The sequence below is a fragment of the Chiloscyllium plagiosum genome, chromosome 35 (genome assembly GCF_004010195.1).
Source record: "Chiloscyllium plagiosum isolate BGI_BamShark_2017 chromosome 35, ASM401019v2, whole genome shotgun sequence".
Classification (NCBI taxonomy): domain Eukaryota; kingdom Metazoa; phylum Chordata; class Chondrichthyes; order Orectolobiformes; family Hemiscylliidae; genus Chiloscyllium; species Chiloscyllium plagiosum.
Window position 1 is genome coordinate 4,385,982 of NC_057744.1, and position 22,122 is coordinate 4,408,103.

At 41.9% G+C, this 22,122-nt stretch overlaps 1 protein-coding gene across 1 annotated transcript in view; it reads right to left on the reverse strand.

Annotated features, from left to right (window-relative positions):
* Positions 1 to 5,206: 5,206 nt before the first annotated feature.
* Positions 5,207 to 22,122, reverse strand: part of LOC122540595 (transmembrane protease serine 2-like) — a 53,067-nt gene continuing 36,151 nt past the window's right edge. The window contains exons 9-13 of the mRNA XM_043676509.1: positions 20,597 to 20,775; positions 18,882 to 18,980; positions 13,052 to 13,194; positions 11,694 to 11,846; positions 5,207 to 7,344 (exon numbers count right to left, since the gene is read on the reverse strand). Of these exons, the coding sequence (XP_043532444.1) occupies positions 7,330 to 7,344; positions 11,694 to 11,846; positions 13,052 to 13,194; positions 18,882 to 18,980; positions 20,597 to 20,775 (589 nt within the window). The 3' untranslated portion in view covers positions 5,207 to 7,329. The remainder of the gene's footprint in view (positions 7,345 to 11,693; positions 11,847 to 13,051; positions 13,195 to 18,881; positions 18,981 to 20,596; positions 20,776 to 22,122) is intronic.

Sequence of the window (22,122 nt, forward strand, 5' to 3'; positions counted from 1 at the left end):
AGGAGAAAGTGAAGACTGCGGATGATGAAGGGCTTATGCCCGAAACATTGATTCTCCTGCTCCTCGGATGCTGCCAGGCCTGCTGCGCTTTTCCAGCACCACACTTTTCAACGCAACTTTTTCTCAATTTGATAGGGACCACTAAACCTGGCTTTGAAGGGATCTCCTATCACTGGTAACAGTACTAACATGCCATCCCCTCAGGAAAACATCCAAATCTCAGAGCTTTTATCTGCCACCTGATTTATTCTTTACTGTGCCCTCTTTAGATGTTGTTTAGCCAACTCATCTACTCGATTTAGTCTCTCCCTCACCTCCAATACATAATCTAAGTGTGAGATCTCCGACTTTGGTCTTGTCAATTTTCTTTAATTAATTTCAAAGGACGTCTTGTTTCATGCCTGATTATTAAGTCAAAGGGAGTGAACTGAGTAGATTCATTTGGGGCATTTCTAATGGCAAACAATACAAATGGGATACCTTATCCCAATCATTCGGGTAATCCTGACAATATGCTCTCAACATGGTCTTCAAGGTCTGATGCTCCCTGGGATTCAGGATGATATGCACTTGATTTAAAGTGTAGTATACATAAGCTATCAATAACCTCCTTAAACAGACGAGCAGTAAAGTTTGGCCCTTGGTCTGACTGAATCTCTCTGGGTAGTGCATACCGTGTGAAGAAATTCCTGTACTACCCTTTTTGCCTTGATGCTCTGTAATGGAATTGCCTCCAGAAATCTGGTAGACACATCCATTATGGTTAACACATACTGTTCCCACTTTTAGTTCTCAGAAGGGGACCTACACAATCAATTATAACCCACATGAAAGGTTCTTCAAATGCAGGAATTCGCAATAAAGTGCTGGTTTTATTACCACCTGTGGCTTACCTACCATTTGGCATGTGTGACATGTATGGCAAAAGTTAACCACATCCTTGTGTATTCCAGGCCAGTAAAAATGTTTTTGTACCTTATCCTGAGTCTTTCGTACCCCTAGGTGACCTCCTACAGGTAGTTCATGTGCTACCCATAACACCTCCTGTCTGTACACAATCAGCAACGCAATCTGGTACATTTTGGCCCATTTCTCCTCTGCACTAACCTGCTGTGGTCTCCATTCCCATTTTAGGATTCTATCTTTCAAATAATAATTCTCTGGAATATTCTCTGCCTTCGTTTTGGAGTATGCATCCACATGTATATCTTTTATCATCTTGTCTTGCTGTTGCAAGTCACTTAGCTTTTCAGGACTAAACACTTCTGTCTGACCCTCTGCCTGTTCAGGTTTTTCCTGCATTATTACATCAAACAGGGTGTTCACTAACTGATCCTCAACTCCTTCATCTTTCTCTTTACTTTTCGTTTCGTGCTGTGACTTATGGTAGTGGGGTCTGGTTACCACACAGTTTGAGAAAATATTAGGATATTTCTGTTTTAATTCCTCAGTTTCTTAGTCTTCCTTGGGCTTCTCCACATCAAAGGGTGTCACTCCCACCTTGGATCCTGCCAAATAATTCCCAAGAACAAACTGAATTCCTGGGACTGACTCCCACTGTAATTCCCCAATCTTGAGTTGGCACTCCAACCTGATCTTACATTGGGGAACGCTAAATTTCTGTCCATCTATCCCACAAATTACCACACTGTCAGGTGACAGATCAGAAAGAGTGTATATTTGCTCATTCCCTTACTATCAATGACTGGTTAGATCCTGTATCTCTCAAAATTATAACTTCTTGTCCTTCTCCCCCTGTTCTTTTTGAGTAAACTTTACCCACAGAGGCGAATTCTTTGGAGAGATCAGGTACTAACTCCATACTCAGTCACTGCCGAGGCTGTGCACTCTCCTGCTGCTCCTCAGCGCTTCTTAGGGTCTCCTTTACTACCTTCATTAATGTCACCGGCTTAGCTTCTTTTATCACATCTTTTCCCACAGTGCATTTCTTTAACGACCAGCACTGTGACTTTACATGTCCCACTTTCTGACAGTAAGAACACCTTTTCCCAGTGGTCTTCTGAAACTACTGGCACTGTAACTTTCTGTGCCCCACTCCATTACAGCGATAACATCTGAGGCCTTTCACCTCCTGTCCACCCTCTTGGGAATCTTTTTTAACCTGTGGTGAATTTTTACCAGTGCTCTCTACTCTTGGTTTAGTAGTGTAGAATCTTCCCACCTCCCAACTTCTATCCCTCACAGGATGAAATTCTGGCCGGAAGCTTGTCTTATGTACCAACATGTATTCATCTGTTAATTCTGCTGCCCTTCTCACTTCCTGAACTTTCTGTTCCTCCACGTGAATTCCTATCATCTCTGGAAGTGAGGTTTTAAACTCCTCCAGCAGAATAATCTCCCTTTGAGCCTCAAAGCTCTTATCTATTTTTAAAGCACGCACTCATCTATCAAAATGACTCTGTTTAATTCATTGGGATCTGGAACAAGTTGAGAACAATGGCGTTGCCAATGAGTTCCTGCAGCTCTGGGAAGGCCATTTTCTTTTGGTGGGAATGGGTTAAGCAGATTGCCTGCCAAACAGATCACTCTGAGCTATATACTGCAACAACACTGGCACAAACAGACATCAGCCTTCAGCTGTCAGTGCTGCCTCGTCTGCCAATCACCCAATGCTGGCTTTGAATATAACTTGCTAGTTTCTGTGCTGTGTAAGTTCTGTCAGCCATGTATTGCTTAGAACCTAATTCATTCCCCACACTTTGGATGATAAAAGAAGTGTGGAAAATCCAGGTGCAAACAATGGAGAGCCTGGTTCTTACAGTGAACTGGAGTTTTTGTCTATTCTTTGGCATTTAGAAGAATGTGAAATTGAGCTATGAAAGGTCTTTACAGAATCAACACTGAGAGGTTATTTCTCCTCAGCTACAGAATCTGGGACACAGGATGGGTTGGGACCGCAGTCTCAGGATAAGGGACCGATCATTTAGGACTAAGGTGACGAGAAATCTCTTCACTCAGACAGTGATGAATCTTTAAAATTCCCAAACACAGAGGGTTGTGGATCGTCAGTGAGTTCAAGGGTTGTGATTAATTAATTGATTTCTGGTTTGTCTACGTATCAAAGGATAGGTGGGGCGAGTTAGAGAGTGAAGAAGTCAGAAAGTCAGCCATGATGTTATTGGAGGAGCAGACTTAACAGACCAAATGTTGCTTCTATTTATTGTTCCTGTCCTATAAGATATTTTTCACTACTGTGGTGTAACAACATATGTGTGTAAATATATAGGCACTGCTAATATTGTAAAATGTCCCAAAGAACCTAACAGGAGTGTAAACAGACAATATGAAATTGGTCTGAAGAAATATGATATTGGACTCAAAATGATAACTCCATTTCTCTCTCCACCGAGGCTGTCAGACCTGCTGAGTTTCTCTAGCACTTTCTGTTTTAAAATGACATTGAGTCAAAAAAAGACACATTTGGACAGATGTCCAAAAGCTTGGTCAAGGAGCTGGATTTAAAGGAAAAGCTGGGAGGTTTAAAGAGAGAGTTTCCAAATGTAGGGCTCAGCTAGAAGGCAAGGTACACCTTACTCAGAGCGTAGAAGGATGTCTGGACAAGTTCAACCTCATCTCTGCTGGCGAAACCCCAAAGCCATCTGTCAGGAAATTTGTGACTGTGGGGTGGGGGTGAATCTCCAACCAATTTATTCAATGTCACCTCAGTCTCTGTCAATAACAAAGAGGCCAGAGATTCAGTGCCGCCCACAGTGACAGGTTTACCATCAAAGCGCATGCACCATTATGGTTTACATCAGAATTGGACATGAATGTAATATTGCCCTCAACACAACAGCTAGACTTGAAGCATTAACTCTGTTTCTCGCTCCACCGATACCGCCAGACCTGCTGTGTTTGTTTATAACTGTATGCTGCTGTTCTTGATTATTTCAGCTCGAAGTACAATTCGAGTGTGCAAAGACCCCATGCATTTCAGTCCTGCCTCTGGGTGTACAATTCAGGAAGGCAGTGAGACACAACATGTGCTGTTTGTGGGGAGAAAGATTATTTTCCCTTTGACTGGGTCTCAGTGTCTCATTGGTTTCCAGCAATAGCAGATCATCCACAAGTGAATCTTAGCCTTGTCTGAACAAGGTGTAGTTCATTGCATGATGGCAAATGGGTACAAGTTACATTCATTTGTTAGAAAATATTAGAAAGACTGGGGATATTGGTCTGCAGTCCTCAAGAATCGAAAATAGTCTGCCTTATCGCTACGTGAACCTGAATGACATCCATCAGATTAAGTAAAGCCTAATGCAGTCCCCAACGTTAACCTTTTCAGAACCATGACCTTATACACCATATCTCTACTGAATTTGCCTGGAAAGGTGAATAACTTTGGATCTAAGAAAGACAAGTCAGAACATCCTGTAAATATTGACAAGCTGGAAATTGGTGGTGCAGAGAGAATTGGGAGTTTAGGTACAAAATGAATAAAGGCTGGAGGACGGGTAGGTTTACAATTCAAAAGATGGATGGAATAGCAACCTTGAAAATCAGAGATTGTAATACTCAGTAATGTGCAGTGTTCTGGAGAGACCCCATGTGGACGTTGCAATCAATTCTGAACTCAGGGTATACTTGCCTTACAAAGCAGCACATAGTCCCCAGAATGATAACGGGACAAAATAATATTAAATTGTGAATCCATGTTGGATTGACTACATCTTAGTATTAAAGACAAAGGGATGATCTAAATGGGGTGTTTAAGTTCATTGAAGGACTTGGCTAGGGTGGATAGTGAGAAAATATTGCCCCTGGAGAGTCCAGAACATTGAGGTTTAACCTAAAGATTAGAGCTGGGTCTTTCAGAAGCAATGGGAAGAAGTTGTGTTTCTCTCAGAATGTATTGGAACTCTTACCTGCAAAAAGCTACTAAAAATGAATGATCAACTAAAAACTTCAAAACTGCAATTGATATGTTTTTGTTGAGAAAGGATTGCAGCATCAAGGCAGGTAGGTGAAATTAAAACACTGATTGGTCATGATCTAACTAAATAACAGAACAGGTTTGATGGGCTGAATGGTCACTTATGGATCATTCACCAGGTTAATAGCAAGGCAGGGCCAAAGGCTTTGGGAATGGTCAGACACTGAAGATTTCACTTGAGAAAAAGGACAGGGAGAAAAAATGCAAAAGGAATTGGAAGTGCTTTGTTCTTACTGGCATACACCCATCTAATATTTTTATTCTGCTCCATGAACAAAAATTCCTTTGAAATAGGAATTAAAACGTATCTCACTTTATTTTCAGTGAAAAACACAAATCAATGCACCATCTTCATAATTACAATAAAAAAAACAGAATTATATCCTTATTCATGTTTGATCAGATTCACTTCAAACATATTGTTCTGATTGGTTTCCAGGAGTTATTGGCACTCGATGGATGCAGATCAGTATTTTATAAACTGTTTTCAGAGGCCAAGGACTCAACCTCCAATCATTAGATTCTTCCATTTCTTTTAAGAAAACATTCTTTTCTGTCTTATATTCAGCAATTAGAAATCACAGGGAAATACCTCAAAAGAACTTAACAAAATTAGTGCATAATCTGTTGTAGATTTTATACTTCTCAGTACATTAGCTAAGTGCGCCAAATTGAAGACTTGAGTTAACCCGAGGGGAGTGGACTGTCAATGAAATAAGAGCAAGGCCATTAGGATAGAAGAGATTAAATCCTCCTTCATGTGAGGGATGGTAAAGGTGCAGAAGCTGGCTCAATTAATAAATATTGAAAATGAGATTATGAGATTTTTGCAGGCTAAGATTCTTAAAAGGTATAGGACTGAGGTGAGTAAATGGGGTTAAGATACAGCTCAGGATTTCACTGAATGTGCACATATAGAATCTTTGAGATTTTAACCCTCAGAAACCATGAGAATCCGAGAAAATTCCTGAAATTACATCATTTGAGATGATGGTCGTGGTCAGGAGAGGTTTGATAACCTTAAAACCAGATTGAGATCTGTATCACCCATTGATTAATGAATTCTCTTGAAGTGCTGAATGGCTTCCTCCTGTTTCTGTAATTCCATCCTCCTCTATTGTAATTGTTTAACTTGTGAAGCTTAATTATATCGCACTAACATAATTGGAATGGGATTAGGCGTTGCCATGACATGTTAAGAGGGTGGTGCTGGCAGAATATTCATACGTTTTTATAAGATTCCTTTCTCTTCATTAAATGCATTTCACCTTGCCATGGTGATACCTTAGATCTAGGGTGTGGCCAACGACATGTTAGCAAAAAATATCACAATAAACCAATTTGCGCTTAAAGTTCTCAAAATATGGCAGAACTTTAAGCACAAATTGGTTTGTTGTGAGTTTTCTTTGCACCAGCTCAAACAACACCTACCCCCCACATGACGTTGGCCACACCCCAGATCTAAGGTATCACCATGGCAAGTTGCTGTCAATTGTGCATCACTGTGAGATTTCAAGGTGGCTACAGCAATTAAATAGTTCTTTTGAGTGCAGAATACTAATTGCACATTTTAGAAACTTTATAAAATATTTACTTTTTTTAAAAAAACTAAGAAACTGACTACTGTACCCCAAAGCGTCAAGCAAGTAGTTCCTGTTTAAGTTAACAGTCATATTTGCTCATTTAAAAATCAGGTTATTCACAGATGATGGATAACCTGATTAAAAATTCTTTGGTTTGTGAGCAACACATTTTCAGTAACCAAATTGCACCAAATTTCAATTATTAAATAAATCAAGGAATATTTTTATAGCAAACATTTTTTTAAAATTCCTGCCAGATTGTATTTGTTCACAGCAGGGTGTTCTTTTAAATTTGGCAACATTTGATGGAAACCTGAGAATATATATTTAGATATATATACATTTTGCAAACCAGGTGCAATCTTGGGTGCATACTGCCACTGGATTGAGCCCAAAGCAGCAATTCTTAAATTGTAATCTTAACTTAATGTGCAGCCAGTGCACACACAGAGTCTTTGAGATTTTAACCCTCAGAAACTATGAGGATCTGAGAAAGTTCCTGAAATAACACGACTTAAGATAATAGTCATGGTCAGGAAAGTTTTGATTATCTTAAGACTGGGTTGAGATCTGTATCATCTAATGATTAATGAATCATTTTTCTCTATATTGACTAAGCAAATACACATTTTATACAGTTACCATCTCTATTTTTCATTAAACATATACAGTACTTTAACGAGCTTTGGGGGAAATCCAAAATCCCCAGTGACAGTCTTTTGGAAAAGCAGCATAAATCAGAGGCGCCAACCTCAATCACACCCAATGTGTGGTCAAAGCCCATCCTTTTCATTAGTTGCTGTTAGCCTGTAAAAGGCAAATACAAGACATTAAATCTGAGGAAAATGTCACTCTATAGCATCAATTTCACCATTATTTAGAAATTGGTCTCATTCTTATGGATTGGCAGTAGGCAGGTCACACAAAACAATATCCAGCAGGTACTCACTATGGTCTGGGCCAATGGTTTCCAAATCTGTCAGTACATGGAACAGAGTTGTGTTCCCACAAACATGGACTTTACTGGTGACCTCTGACACAGATCCTAACTCTAGAATTCTGTCTCTCCCTAATTGCCCTGCTTTTGGCTCAGTGTCAAAACTTGTTTAGTAATGCTCTGTCTTGCCAAATGGATTGGGACATTTTACTACATTGGAAGGTCTATGTAAATGCGGGTTGTTGTTGTAAATCATGGGACAACAGTGCAATCACCAGGACTCATCTCTTGAACAAGTCAGGGTCTGGCTCCTCCACCCCAAGCCCTATTTGAAATCTAATGGCTTCACCTTCTGGTTATCCATTACCTCTGTAACACTTCATGGTAGAAAACCAACCTTTCACATTTACCTATTTGTGGAATTAACACATAAATTAGAGACATGCTTGCTTTAGACATTAGTGAAGGTCTTCCCTTCATCATGATTTTTGGCCGCATATCATGTCAAGATTAATGCTTAAGCAATTTACACAAACACAGAGAATAAAAATTGTTTTGCCTGGGATAGGGTATTAAGAGATTAATCATGATTTGACTAAATGATGGAGCAAGCTTGAGGGACTGAATAGCCTTCTCCCTGTTCTGTGTATATCCCCAATTAAAATGTAAAGGGCTTCAGCCTAAGCTGACACTGTAGGGTGACTTTATGAAGTCTCCCAATTTCATCATGAGATAAATTTTTAACCTTGTAGTGTGGGCAATACACTGGCAATTTATTCTGAACAGCTAAAGTTGGAGAGTTGTTGAAGTGGCGATAATAAATATTTCTGTTTATGTAATGCTTGATATATCATTGAAAGATATTGAAGGCTTTCGCAAGTATATTCATGTTACTTAAGTAACTATGACAGCCATTGCACACCAGTGAGATGAATGTTGCTTTGTGTTTCAAATTAACCCGGAAAATATTGAACCTATTTGAACCAACGTATTGAACCTGGAGGAAATCCTCCTATTATTCAAACAATGACCCAGATTCTCAAATAACTAAGGAAACAGTTTGATATCCCATCTATAGGAGGTGCCATTCATGGCTCAGTACCCTTATTGCTGAGTCAGAAAGTTTACAGACACTTGGTGGCACAAAACTTGAATATAGTCAAAAGAAAACGTGGTCGGAAGATTTTCTTTCAAGACTCACTCCTAGATGTGGAGGCTAAAATTGAGGTGAAAATTCCCAGTATGGTACTGAGGGTATGCTACACTGCCAGAAGTTCAACTTCTAAGATGAACCATTAAGAAGAGTCCCTCCTGCTGTCTAAGGTTCTGTCAAAGATCCCTTGGCACTTCTCAAATAAGAGCAGAGTACTTTTCCCTCAACCAGAATCAGGATCGGTGAAGCCGGCTTTCTGGTTGATGTCTTGTTGCTGTTCGTGAGCATTCGCATGGCATTTCCTACATTATGACAGTGACTATTGTTCGAAATGTATTTCTCTGGTTTGATAGCTGTGGGTGATAAAAGGTGTAAAATGGAAATACTAATGTGTTTGCAGCCCAGCTTAATGCTGCTGACTCTTAGAAATATGTGCATTAACCAATGCATGTAGGGTATTGGTTAGACCACATCTTGTATTCTGTGCACAGATTTGGTCTCCTTCTTATTGGAAGGATGTAAATGCATTCGAGATGGTTCAGAGGAGGTTTACTAGATTAATACCTGGAGTGAGTAGGTTGCCTTGAGGAAAGGTTGGATAAACTGGACTTGTTTTCCACTGATGTTAAGAAGATTGTGAGTGAGTGATTGAAGTGTATAAGATCCTGAATAGTTGACAAAGTGGATGTGGAAAGGATGTTTCCCCTTTGTGGATGAGCACAGAACCAGGGCTCAGAGTTGTAAAATTAAGGGTCACCCTTTTAGGACAGAGATGAGGGGAAATGTTTTCTGTCAGAGTCTCTGGAACTCTGCCTCAGAAGGTGATGGAGTTTGGAGCCATTGGATATTTTTAAGTCACAGGTGAATAGATTGATTTAGACAGGGGGATTGAGGATTATCAGGGTATGTAGGTACGTGAAATGCAAAACACAAACAGATTGCCCATTATCATTAAATTATTGAATAGTGGAGCAGGCTTGAGGGGCTGAATGGCCTACTTCTGTTTCGATGTCTTAGGTTTGCATAAGTACAAGACAAGGGAGTCTGCAATGAGAGCTCTCCAAAGGCTTAACCTAGACTCATTCCTTACTCTCATACCTTGTTTATCTAACTCACTGCTGCTCACACATCATTACCTCAAGGCCCCATTCATCCATCAACACCTGTGCTCTCTAACCAACACAGGCTTTTTCATAAGACCATAAGACATAGGAGCAGAAGTTAAGTCATTCAGCCCATCAAGTCTGCTCCGCCATTCAATCATGGCTGATAAGTTTCTCAACCCTTTCCTCTCGCTTTCTCCCCATAACCCTTGATACTCAAGAAACTATCTATCTCAGTCTTAAATATACTCAATGACCTGGCCTCCACAGCCTTATGTGGCAATGAATTCCACAAATTCACCACTCTCTGGCTGAACAAAATTCTCCTTATCTCCGTTCTAAAAGATCTTCTCTTTATTCTGAGGCTGTGCCCTTGGGTCTTTGTCTCTCCTACCAATGGAAATATCTTCCCAACATCTACTCTGTCTGGGCCATTCAGTATTCTATATGTTTCAATTAGATCCCCCCTTATCCTTCTAAACTCCATCGAGTGTTAACCTAGAGTCCTCAAACATTCCGCATATGTGAAGCTTTTCATTCCAGGGTCCATTCTTGTGAACCTTCTCTGAACACGCTCCAAGGACAGTGCATCTTTCCTGAGATATGGGGCCTAAAACCGCACACAATACTCCAAATGTGACTTGACCAGAGCCTTATAAAGCCTCAGAAGTAATTCCCTGCTTTTATATTTAAGTCCTCTCAAAATAAATGCCATCATTGCATTTGCCTTCCTAACCACTGACTCAACTGCAAGTTTACCTTGCGAGTCTCTTTGCAGTTTAGACTTTAAATTTTCTCCTCATTTAGAAAATAGTCCATGTCTCTATTCTTCCTACCAAAGTGTATGGTCTCACACGTTCCCAAGTTGTACTCCATCTGCTGCTTCTTTGCCACTCTCCTAACCTGTCCAAATCCTTATGCAGCCACCCCGCCTCCTTAATACTACCTGTTCCTCTACCTATCTTTGTATTGTCTGTAAATGTAACCAGAATGCCCTCAGTTCCTTCATCTAGATCATTAATGTATAAAGTGAAAATGGAGTTTTGAGAAGATTTATAGCTCCATGTTGAGGTTCTGGATGTAGGTTTGCTCAGTGAGCTGGAAGGTTCGTTTTCAGACATTTCGTCACCATACTCGGTAACTTCTTCAGTTAGCCTCCGAATGAAGCACTGGTGGTGTAGCCTGCTTTCTATTTATATGTTTGAGTTTCTAAGAGTTGGTGACACCATTTCCTGTGGTGACATCATGTCATATGGTGATGTCATTTCCTGTTCTTTTTCTTGGGGGTTGTAAATGGGATCCAAGTCAATCCAAAGCAAAAAATCCCTTTGACTTCACCATCACCAACCCTAGGAAACTCAAATGTATAAATAGGAAGCGGGCTACACCACCAGTGCTTCATTTGGAGGCTCACTGAAGATGTTGCCTAGTATGGTGATGAAACATCTGAAAAGGAACCTTCCAGCTCAGCGAGCAAACCTATATCCATAAAGTGAAAAATTGTGGTCCCAACACAGGATATGCTGCGCTGTCAGCATGTGACTTTCAAAATGAGTCATTAAACCAGGATCGCACCTACTGTCTAAGGTGACATAATAGAACCTGAATTTTAAATTGTTCTCCTTGTTTTCAAATCCCTCCACAGTATCTCCACCTCTCAATCTTCGTAACTTTCTCTGGCCCACAACCCATGTGTCAGCACAGGCTTGGAGGGCCAACGGGCCTGTTCCTGTGGTTTAATGTTCTTTGATCTTTATTCTAACCCATTGAGCTCTGGATGCAACTCCCAGTCTGGCCTTTCTGACTCCCTCTGCTGTCCCATCATCCGACTTCATTCCTATAAACACCTCAGGGCATTTCCCTACATTAAATATGGTCCTAAACTGTGGGCTCTTATTGTCTGGATTGTTCATATCGCAAAATATTCTTGCCAGTTGCCACAGTAACAAGGATGAGTTGGTACCTCCATCTGTGAGAAGATCCAGTCGGTGAATTGTGTCACCCGGGCATAAACTCCTGGCTTGTTTATCCGAGCGCAGCCAATCCCCCAACTCGTAACTCCCGCCAGGTACCAAGTACCAGATACTTCACATACAAGAGGCCCACCACTGTCACCCTGGTTTAAAGAGAAATAGTTCACAGTGAAATGGAAACTGCTTAGAACACAGACCCACAATCCCAGTGCAAAGCTTTGGTTTACCCTCAAAGCACCAGCCAACTTGTTTAATTGGGAATAACAGGAATGTTTATCCTGGAATGTTTATTGTGGAATGCGAGTGCACAGAACTGGAGGAACATTGGGAGGCTTTTTTTAGATTAGATTAGATTAGATTACTTACAGTGTGGAAACAGGCCCTTCGGCCCAACAAGTCCACACCGACCCGCCGAAGCGCACCCATCCAAACCCATTCCCCTACATTTACCCCTTCACCTAACACTACGGGCAATTTTTAGCATAGCCAATTCACCTGACCTGCACATCTTTGGACTGTGGGAGGAAACCGGAGCACCCGGAGGAAACCCACGCAGACACGGGGAGAATGTGCAAACTCCACACAGTCAGTCACCTGAGGCAGGAATTGAACCCGGGTCTCTGGCGCTGTGAGGCAGCAGTGCTAACCACTGTGCCACCGTGCCGCCCTATTCACACGTGGGGAATTGGTGCTGAGTTAACAGCCATCCTCACTTTCCGAAAATTCATTTCTTAGACCTGGCAAATCAAGGTGTTCTACAAATTGGTCAGAGCCATCTCAGTTTTGAGCCAAAAACTTCAATGGATCTTCCACTGAAATGCTCTGTAAGTATCACCCTCATGTTTGGGTTCAAAGAATGTGCCTTCCTTGCTCCAGAGGTGAGCATCTAGCCTGCAGTGTTGAGTGAGTGCTGCAATGTCGGAGCTGTCTCCTTTATGGTGAAGAATCAAACCAAAACATCCTCCCAACCAATAGCCTCCGCCCCAACCGATACCACTTACGCCAATCACATATGGAGTCAGCATTTCATTGCATGCCCAACTCTGTGAATGAGATGACCCACTTGCAGCCAGCTCAGGAAACACCCATTGCAATTAGGACCAAGTTACTGCAGATGCTGGTGAAGAATCATCTGGAATCGAAACGTTAGCTTGCTCTCTCTCTGTGGATGCTGCTTGACCCACTGTGATTTCCAGCATCTTTTGTTCCTATCACAATTAGTTCGAGGTTATTCAGTTCATTTGGGATCTTTAAGGCTTACAGAGCAGGAATCCAGCCAGTCCATTGATTCTAACCCAGGGTCCCAGAAATGAGTAGACAGATGTTGTGGTTTCTGACTGTCACATACCTGACAAGGATCAACTCCCCCAGAGATTCTACCAGCACAGACCATACGGTCTGTTATTGCGCCGTTGTAAAGGTTTCTCTGGTTGCAGGTCCTAGTGCCAATTATGTTGACTGAAGCTTCCATAAGTCTGTCGGAGATCAAACCTGAAAGACGTTGCATGAAAGGTTAAGCTCAGGATGTTACAATGGGATTTGCTATTCAGCCACAGACTCAGAATGACGTGGCCTACAAGGTCTGAAATTTAACCAATAGTTGGGAGGAAGGGGTTCTCAACAACCATAAGTACTTGTATTTAGGGTCTTTGACATAGCAAAGTATCCCGAGATGCTTCCCATGCAATAGTAAGAGATATTTGGCCCAGGTGACCAAAAGCTGGATCAAAGAAGGTGGAGGTTCAGGAGCCATTAAAGGGAGGAAAGAGGTTGAGACGAAAAAAGGTTTAGGAGGGAGCTCCGAGCTTAGGGCCCAGGCAACTGGAGGCACAAACACCAATGGTAGCACAATAAACTCAGATACGTACTGAGGAAGTGGAGAATGCAGGTACAATTACAATGCTTAAAAGACATTTGGATGGATACATGATTGGAAAGATTTCAAGACTGGGGACATATTTTTAAGCTGAGAGGAGAGAAATTTTAAAAAGACATGAAAGGAAATTTTTTACACAGAGGGTGGTTCGCATGTGGAATGAAGTGGTGGATGTGAGCACAGTTCCCACGTTTAAAAGACACTTAGATAGGTAGATGAATAGTTAAGGCTTGGAGGGATATGGGCCCGGAGCAGGCAGGTGGGACTAGTCTAGTTTGGGATTATGTTCAGCACGGACTGGTTGGACCGAAGAGTCTGTTTCTGTGCTGTATGACTCTATGACTCTCTGGTTCTATGTTTGAGTGTGCAGCATTAGAGGGGTTTTGGAGGAGTGCAGGTTCTCAGGGTGTTGGAGAAGTGAAGTTCCATGTCTTCAAGGTGACCAACACTGAGAGCTCTACAAGACAGGGCAGCTTTGTTAATGAAGGATATTGATTAGGCTACTTTTGAAATATTGCGTGCAATTCTAGTCTCCTTCTTATTGGAAGGATGTTGTGAAACTTGAAAAGGTTCAGAAAAGATTTACAAGGATGTTACCAGGTTTGGAGGATTTGAGCTATAGGGAGAGATTGTATAGGCCAGAGCTGTTTTCCCTGGAGAGTTGGAGGCTGATGGGTGACCTTATAGAGGTTTATAAAATCATGAGGGGCATGGATTGGGATAATTAGACAAAATCTTTTCCCTGGGATGGGGGAGTCCAGAAGTAGAGGGCATAAGTTTAGGGTGAGAGGGGAAAGATATAAAAGAGACCTAAGGGACAACTTTTCCACATAGAGGGTGGTATGTGTATGGAATGAGTTGCCAGAGGAAGTGGTGGAGACTGGTACAATTGCAAAATTTAAAAGGCATTTGGATGGGTATATGAATCGGAAGAGTTTAGAAGGATATGGGCCAGGTGCTGGCAGGTGGGACTAGATTGGGTTGGGATATCTGCTCAGCGTGGATGGGCTGGACCAAAGGGTCAGTTTCCGTGCTGTACATCTCTATGACTCTATGACTCGAAGGACAGTATCAGTGTGATTCTGAGTAATGATATCAGTCTAATACATCATGATATGGGATCAGTTTTACTGGAAATAAGGAATAGCTAGGGATAGAAGTCTCAGCTAGGTGCTGTCCATAGGCTCCTGAAGATTTCTCCCACTGGAGGACAAGGTTTAAATTGGGAAATAATGGCGCCATGCGGGAAAGGCACTACAATTGTCATGGGTGATTTTAATGACTGGATGAATCAGACAAGCAAAGGTTACATGGAAGACAAATTTCTAAAACATATCAGCAATTGCTTAATAGAGCAGAAAGTTTTCAAACCTACCCAGAAACATGCTATTTTAGACCTAGAATTGTGTAATGAGGTAGGAGTATCATGAGATTTCATAAATTAAGAATTATAATATTCACAACAATTGTAACTTCAAATTCAGTTTGAGGGAGAGCAACATGGGTCTCAAACTAATACTTCCAACTTAAATAACAGCAGCTTACTACTGGGGAAACGATAGCCTAGTGGAATTAGCACTAGACACTTATTCCAGAGACCCATGTAATGTTCTGGGACCCAGTTTTGAATCCCACCATCTGCCACAATAGACAGTGGAATGTGTCTTTAATAAGTATCTGGAATTAAGTGTCTAATGATGACCATGAAACTATTGCTGATTGTTGTGGAAAACCCACTTGGTTCACTAATGTCATTTCGGGAAGGAAACTGCCATCCTTACCTGGTCTGGGCCTTTATGTGACTCCAGACCCACAGTAATGTGGTTAACTCTTGACTGCCCTTTGAGATGGGTAATAAATGCAGTTCCCATCTCCCATGAATAAAACTAAAACTACCCAGGTATAAAGGAAGACCTATCTAAAGTAGACTAAGGGGAAAGTCAGTGGATGAACAGAGGCAGACATTTCATCAGATATTTAATTATAATCAGCGAAATTCATTTCAGTCAAGAAGAATGATTTGATAAGAGGATGAATCAGCTACAGTTCACAAAGATGGTCAAAGAGAGAATCTAATCAAAAACTAAAGCTTTCAAAGCAACGAAAATGAGAGATGGGCAAGAAGATTGGAAAGTTTGTGGGATCTAGCAGTAGATGATTAAAATTTGATCATGAAGAAAAAAATTGATGAAAGTAAATTGGTAAGAAATATAAAAACAAGCAGCAAGAGCTTCTATGGATACATAAGGAAAAACATCGGACCCTTGGTAGATACAACTGGGGAATTAACAATGAGGTACAGGTAATAGATGGATAATTTGCACCAAAGATTTGCATTGGTCTTATGGTGGAGGACACAATAAACATCCAAAAGAAAACAAATAAGCAATGGGAGGAACGATCTTATAACAATCTTTATCATGAGGGACAGTATTTTACAATCTAATAGGACTGACAACAAATCACTGGGACCTATCGGTCTGTATCCAAGGCTTTGAAAGGAAGTGGCTGCAGAGTATTGGAGGCATCAGACAAAATATTTCAGAATTCAGTGGATCAGAGAGTGACAGTAGATTGGAAAATAGTGAACGTGACACTCTGGTCAATGAGGCAGAAAGACAGAAAGCAGGAAACTATACACCCGTTAGCATAACACCTGTCACTGGGGAAAAGCAAAAGTCTGTTATTAAGGAAGAAATAACAGGACATTTAGAAAAGTTTAACACAATTAAAAACAGTCAACATGGTTTTGTGAAAGGGAAATCATGTTTGACAAATTTGCTAGAATTCTTTGAGGATATAACAGGCAGAGTTGATAAAGGAGAGTCAGTAGATGTAGTGTATTTGGATTTTCTGAAGGCATTCAATAAGGTGCCATATAAAAGGTTATTGCACAAGATAGGAGCTCATAGCATTGAAGTTAATGTATTAGCACAGATTGAGATTTGGTTAACACACAGAAGACAGAGTCAGGATTAAATAGTGTCACACAGCAGCTCAGTGGTGAGCACTGCTACATGGCATTGACAGGGACATGGGTTCTATTCTAGCCCTGGATAACTGTCTGTGTGATGTTTGCATGTTCTCCCCGTGTCTGTGTGGGTTTCCCCAGGTGCTCCGGTTTCCTTCCGCAGTCCAAGATGTGCAGGTCGGGTGAATTGGCCGTGCTAAATTGCCCATTGTGTTCAGGGATGCATAGGCAAGGTGCATTAGTCAGGGATAAATGTAGAGTAATAGGGTAGGGGACTAGGTCTGGGTGGGATAATCTTTGGAGGGTCAGTGTGAACTTGTTGGGTCAAAAGGCCTATGTCCACACTGTAGGGATTCTATGAATTCTGAAGAGGAAAGGTTAAGAAGATGTTTCCATTAGTGGAAGAATCTCAAAGAATAATGGGACAAACATTTAAAACTGAGATGTGAAGGTATTTCTTCTCCCAGAGGGAAGTGAATATCTGGAATTACTTATCGCACAGAGTTGTGGAGGCTACATGACTATAGTGCATCTAAAGAGGAGTTAGATAGTGTTTTGAAAGATCAAGAATTTGATGGCTGTACTGAGCTGGCATGAAAGAGCAGTTAAGGCCTGGGGCAGATCATCCATGATCTTGTTGAATAGTGGCCAGGCTTGAGGGGCCAACTGGCCTGTTCCTGCTGCCACTTTTCATGACCTCATGACCTCATGCCTTCATGACTTTACTCTGATGTGAAAACATTTACAACCAAGGCTCTCAGTACATTTTTCTTTTGTCAGTTACTCAAAGTCAATGCCATGGTCATCACCCAGAAACTTTGATCACCCGCCAAACAAAAAGGTGGATTTTGCAATGAAGATGTGAGATGAAAGTTCCAATCTAATGGAGATGACAGGAAGCAAGGGTTTGCTACAGATCCACAGGAATTGTAATACCTTCTGTCACAATGGCAGAGAACTATAACCTTTCAAACAATATTTTGAGGAGATAATTTAAAATAAATTAGGCTAATTGAAAGAAAATGTGGCTATTCCTTTACAGAAAAACTGTAGGTAAACAATGTTTGTCTCATTGAATTAAAGTTGATGTGTACTGGTGTTAAATTTAGTGAAAGGGATTGCGTCTGTGTAGCCTCCGGGACACTAGGGAAGGGTAAAGGGAAAGTCACCTTAGGTCCACTCTCTCAGGGAGATGGCTGGTGGTGAGTTTAATCTGCAGGTCACCACACCTCAGTTTTTAAAAAATTCATTTGCCGCATGTGGGTGTCACTGGCATTGCCCGTCCCTAGTTGCCCTTGATAAGGTTGGGGTGTGCTGCCATCTTGAACCGCTACAGTCCACCTGCTGTTGGTTGACCCACAATACCCTTAGGGAGGGAAATTCCAGAGTTTTGATCCAGCGACATTGAAGGAATGGCGATATATTTTGAAGTCAGGATGGTGAGTGGTTTGGAGGGGAACGTGAAGGTGGTGGTGTTCCCATGTATCTGCTGCCCTTGTCCTTACAGATGGAAGTGTTTGTGGGTTTGGAATGTGCTGTCTGAGGATCTTTGGTGGATTTTTGCAGTGAATCTTGCAAATAGCACACACTGCTGCTACTGAGCGTTGATGGTGGAGAGGTAGATGTTTGTGGATTTGAGGCCTATCAAGTGGGCTGCTTTGTTCTGGATGGTGTCAAGCTTCTCGAGTGCTATTGGAGTTGTCCCCATTCAAGCAAGTGGGGAGCATTCCATCACACTCCTGACTTGTGTCTTGTGGATGGTAGACAGGCTTTGGGGAGTCAGGAGATGAGTTACTTGCTGCGGTATTCATAGCCTCTGACCTACTCTTGTTGCCACTGTATTTATGTTGTGAGTTCAATCGAGTTTCTGATCAATGATAATCCCCAGGATCTTGATAGTTTGGGGGGGAAATCAGCGATATTAACACCATTGACTGTCAAGGGACAATGGTTATGTTGTCTCTTATTGGTAATGGTTGTAGCCTGGCAGTTGTGTGGCATGAATGTTCCTTGCCACTTGTCAGCCCAAGCCTGGACATTATTTAGATCTTGTTGCATTTGAACGTGGACTGCATCAGTATCTGAGGAATCATGAATGGTCCTGAACATTGTGCAATCATCAGCGAACACCCCCACTTCTGACCTGATGGTGAGGGTAGCAGCTGAGATGGAGGCACCTTCATGGCAAACTGAGCTAATGTGAGGATTGTACCCAGGCTGTTGGGCATCAGTCTATATCACAAACCAGCCATCCAGCCAACCACACTAACTGACCCACATAACCCAGCCTCCGAGTACCTCTGATCCATCGATTGACGTTTTCTTACTTACGTGCATCTTCCTCTGTGTGACCAAATCCTGTAATCCAACAGCCTATCCCGTCTGGAAATTGTTGATCATAGGTTGGCAAACAGGCAGGTCTAATTTTATCTAGAAAAGATATAAGGCCAGTCACATCATGGAAATTAGGGTCAAGCAACCAAGTAATTCTGCTCACACACAATCACAAGTACATACGCAGTCGCGTGTACACACTCAGTCACGTGTACAAACTCAGTCACATGTACACACTCAGTCATGCGTACATACACAGTCACATGTACACACGCAGTCACGTGTACACCTGCAGCCATAGAGTCATACAACACGGAAACAAATCTTTCAGTCCAACCAATCCATGCCAGCCATAAACTTAAACCAAACTAGTCCCTCCTGCCTGAGCTTGGCCCATATCCCTCCAAGGATTTCTTATTCATGTATTTATCGGAATGTCTTTTAAACATTGTAACTGTACCCACATTCACTACTTCCTCCGGAAGTTCATTCCACACATGAACCACCCTCTGTATAAAAAAGTTGACCATCATGTCTTTTTCAAATCATTTCTTCACTCACTTAAAAAAAACCCTAGTTTTTATATCCCCCAGTTTAAGAGTGTTGAGCAGGCTTTGCTTTAACTTTAAAAGACGACAGAAGCCTTTATTCTGCACCTAACCCTGTCCTGTCCCGTTCCTGGGAGTGTTTGATGGGTACAGCATCAAGGGGCTTTCCTTCCAGTTTTAAAAAGGATAGAGAAAGCTCTACTTTCAGTTTAATAGAGTAGAGGAAACTTTACTCTGTATCTAACCCTGTGCTTTATCTGTCATGGGAATGCTGATGACAACAATGTAGAGGGAGTGTTAGTTTCAGTTTAAAAGAGTAGATGGAACTTTATTGTGTATCTAACCCCATACTATTCCTGTCATGGGATTTCAATGGGGTTAGTGTAGAGGAAGTTTTACTCTGTGTTTTACACCCAACACTGTGCTGTTCCTGTCGTGTGAGTGTTTGATGGGGACAGTGTAGCAGGCAACGTGTTCTGCATTGAACCCATGCCTCACTGAATTTGTGTTAAAGATGATGACAGTCTAGAAGGAAACCTCATTTCACTGAGACTGATACATTTCTGCTTCTTGGTGATGGAAAGCATTTCTAAGCATAATTTCTAGTCTCCTTCCTATCAGAAGGATGTTGTGAAACTTGAAAGGGTTCAGAAAAGGATGTTGCCAGGGTTGGAGGATTTGAACTATGGGGAGAGACTGGATAGGCAGGGGCTGTTTTCCCTGGAGTGTTTGAGGCTGCAGGGTGACCTTAGAAAGGTTTATAAAATCATGAGGGGCATGGATAGGATAAATAGACAAAGTCTTTTACCTGGGCTGGGGGAGTCCAGAACGGTGGGACTAGATTAGGCTGGGATATCTGGTCGGCATGGATGGGTTGGACCAAAGGGTCTGTTTCTGTGCTGTACTTCTCAATGACTCTATGAGTCTAATTTGAATCATTGATGGTAGCCTCTGTAAGTGAGACCTAATGGTTTGTGTGGAGGTGCAGTGAATGTGTCACATTGCAGAGTTTTCTTAGTCCTGAGGCTTGGTAATAACAGAACAAATAACAAAGAATAGTCTAGCACAGGAACTGGCCCTTTGCTCCACCAAGACCACACTGACACATGAATGGTAATAGATTGGACATTGGTTAGGGCTAATGATCATTACCATGAACAGTACCTGTAAACTGCAGAGGATTTGAGAGCTTCATCAAAGCAACGTCATTGTCATTGGTGTCTGAGCTGTATCTGCTGTGAACAACAATCCTCGACACAGAACGGAGAGTGGCTCTGTATAGTTCCCGTTGGGAAATGAAACCACTGTATACTCTCCAATAAATCGGCTGATAGCTATCATCTCTGGAATCAAAGCAACATCGGTTTCAGGAACAAATCGCAAGGAAACAAAGCATAGACTGTGTGACCGCTTCACAGATCTGCCCGCAAGGAAGACCCTGAGCTTCCCGTTGCCTGCCACTTCAACACCCCACCCTGTTCCCTGGCCAACATCTCTGTCTCAGGCTTACTGCAGTGCTCTAGCAAATCTCAGAGCAAGCTGGAAGAACAACATACCATTTTCCACTCGGGGACCCTGCAGCCTTCTGGACTCAACAGCGAGTTCAAGAATGTTAGGGTTTGAGGCACCTTCTCCAATGTCCTTATCCCACCCCACACACACACCAGACTTTGATATCACGTGATCTGCTATTACACATCAGTCTTCGTTAACCATTATTCGTTCACTATGGATATTCATTCTCCCAGACTGACCGTAATCCATTTCTTTGTCTGTCCAACTATTCTTCTCTCTCTTTGGGCTCTATCCAGTCATTTACTCCTTATGGCCTTTCCCCCACCCTCTTATCTGTAAAAAAAAACAACATTTTACTAGCTACCATCAGTTCTGAGGAAGGGTCACTGGACCTGAAACTTTAACTTTGATTTCTCTCCACAGATGCTGCCAGACTTGCTGAGCCTTCCCAGGAATTTCTGTTTTTATTTCTGATTTACAGCATCCACAGTTCTGGGTGTAGGTTTGCTCGCTGAGCTGAAAGGTTCATTTCCAGACGTTTCGTTACCCTACTAGGTAACATCTTCTGTGGGCCTCAGGCAAAGCATTGCTGAAAATTCCTGCTTTCTATTTATATGTTTGGGTTTCTTTGGGTTCGTGATGTCATTTCCTGTAGTGATGTTATTTCCTGTGATGAAGTCACTACCTTTTCCTTTTCTCAGGAGTGGTAGATGGGGTCTAACTTGATGTGTTAGTTGATAGAGTTCCGGTTGGAATGCCATGAGGAATTCTCGTGCGTGTCTTTGTTTGGCTTGTCCTAGGATGGGTGTGTTGTCCCAGTCATAGAGTCATAGATAGAGTCATAGAGATGTACAGCATGGAAACAGACTCTTTGGTCCAACCCGTCCATGCTGACCAGATATCCCAACTCAATCTATTCGCACCTGCCAGCACCCAGCTCATATCCCTCCAAACCCTTCCTATTCATATACCCATCCAAATGCCTCTTAAATGTTGCAATTGTACCAGCCTCCACCACATCCTCTGGCAGCTCATTCCATACACGTACCACCCTCTGCATGAAAAAGTTAGGTCTCTTTTATATCTTTCCCCTCTCACCCTAAACCTATACCCTCTAGTTCTGGACTCCACGACCCTAGGGAAAAGACTTTGTCTATTTATCCTATCCATGCCCC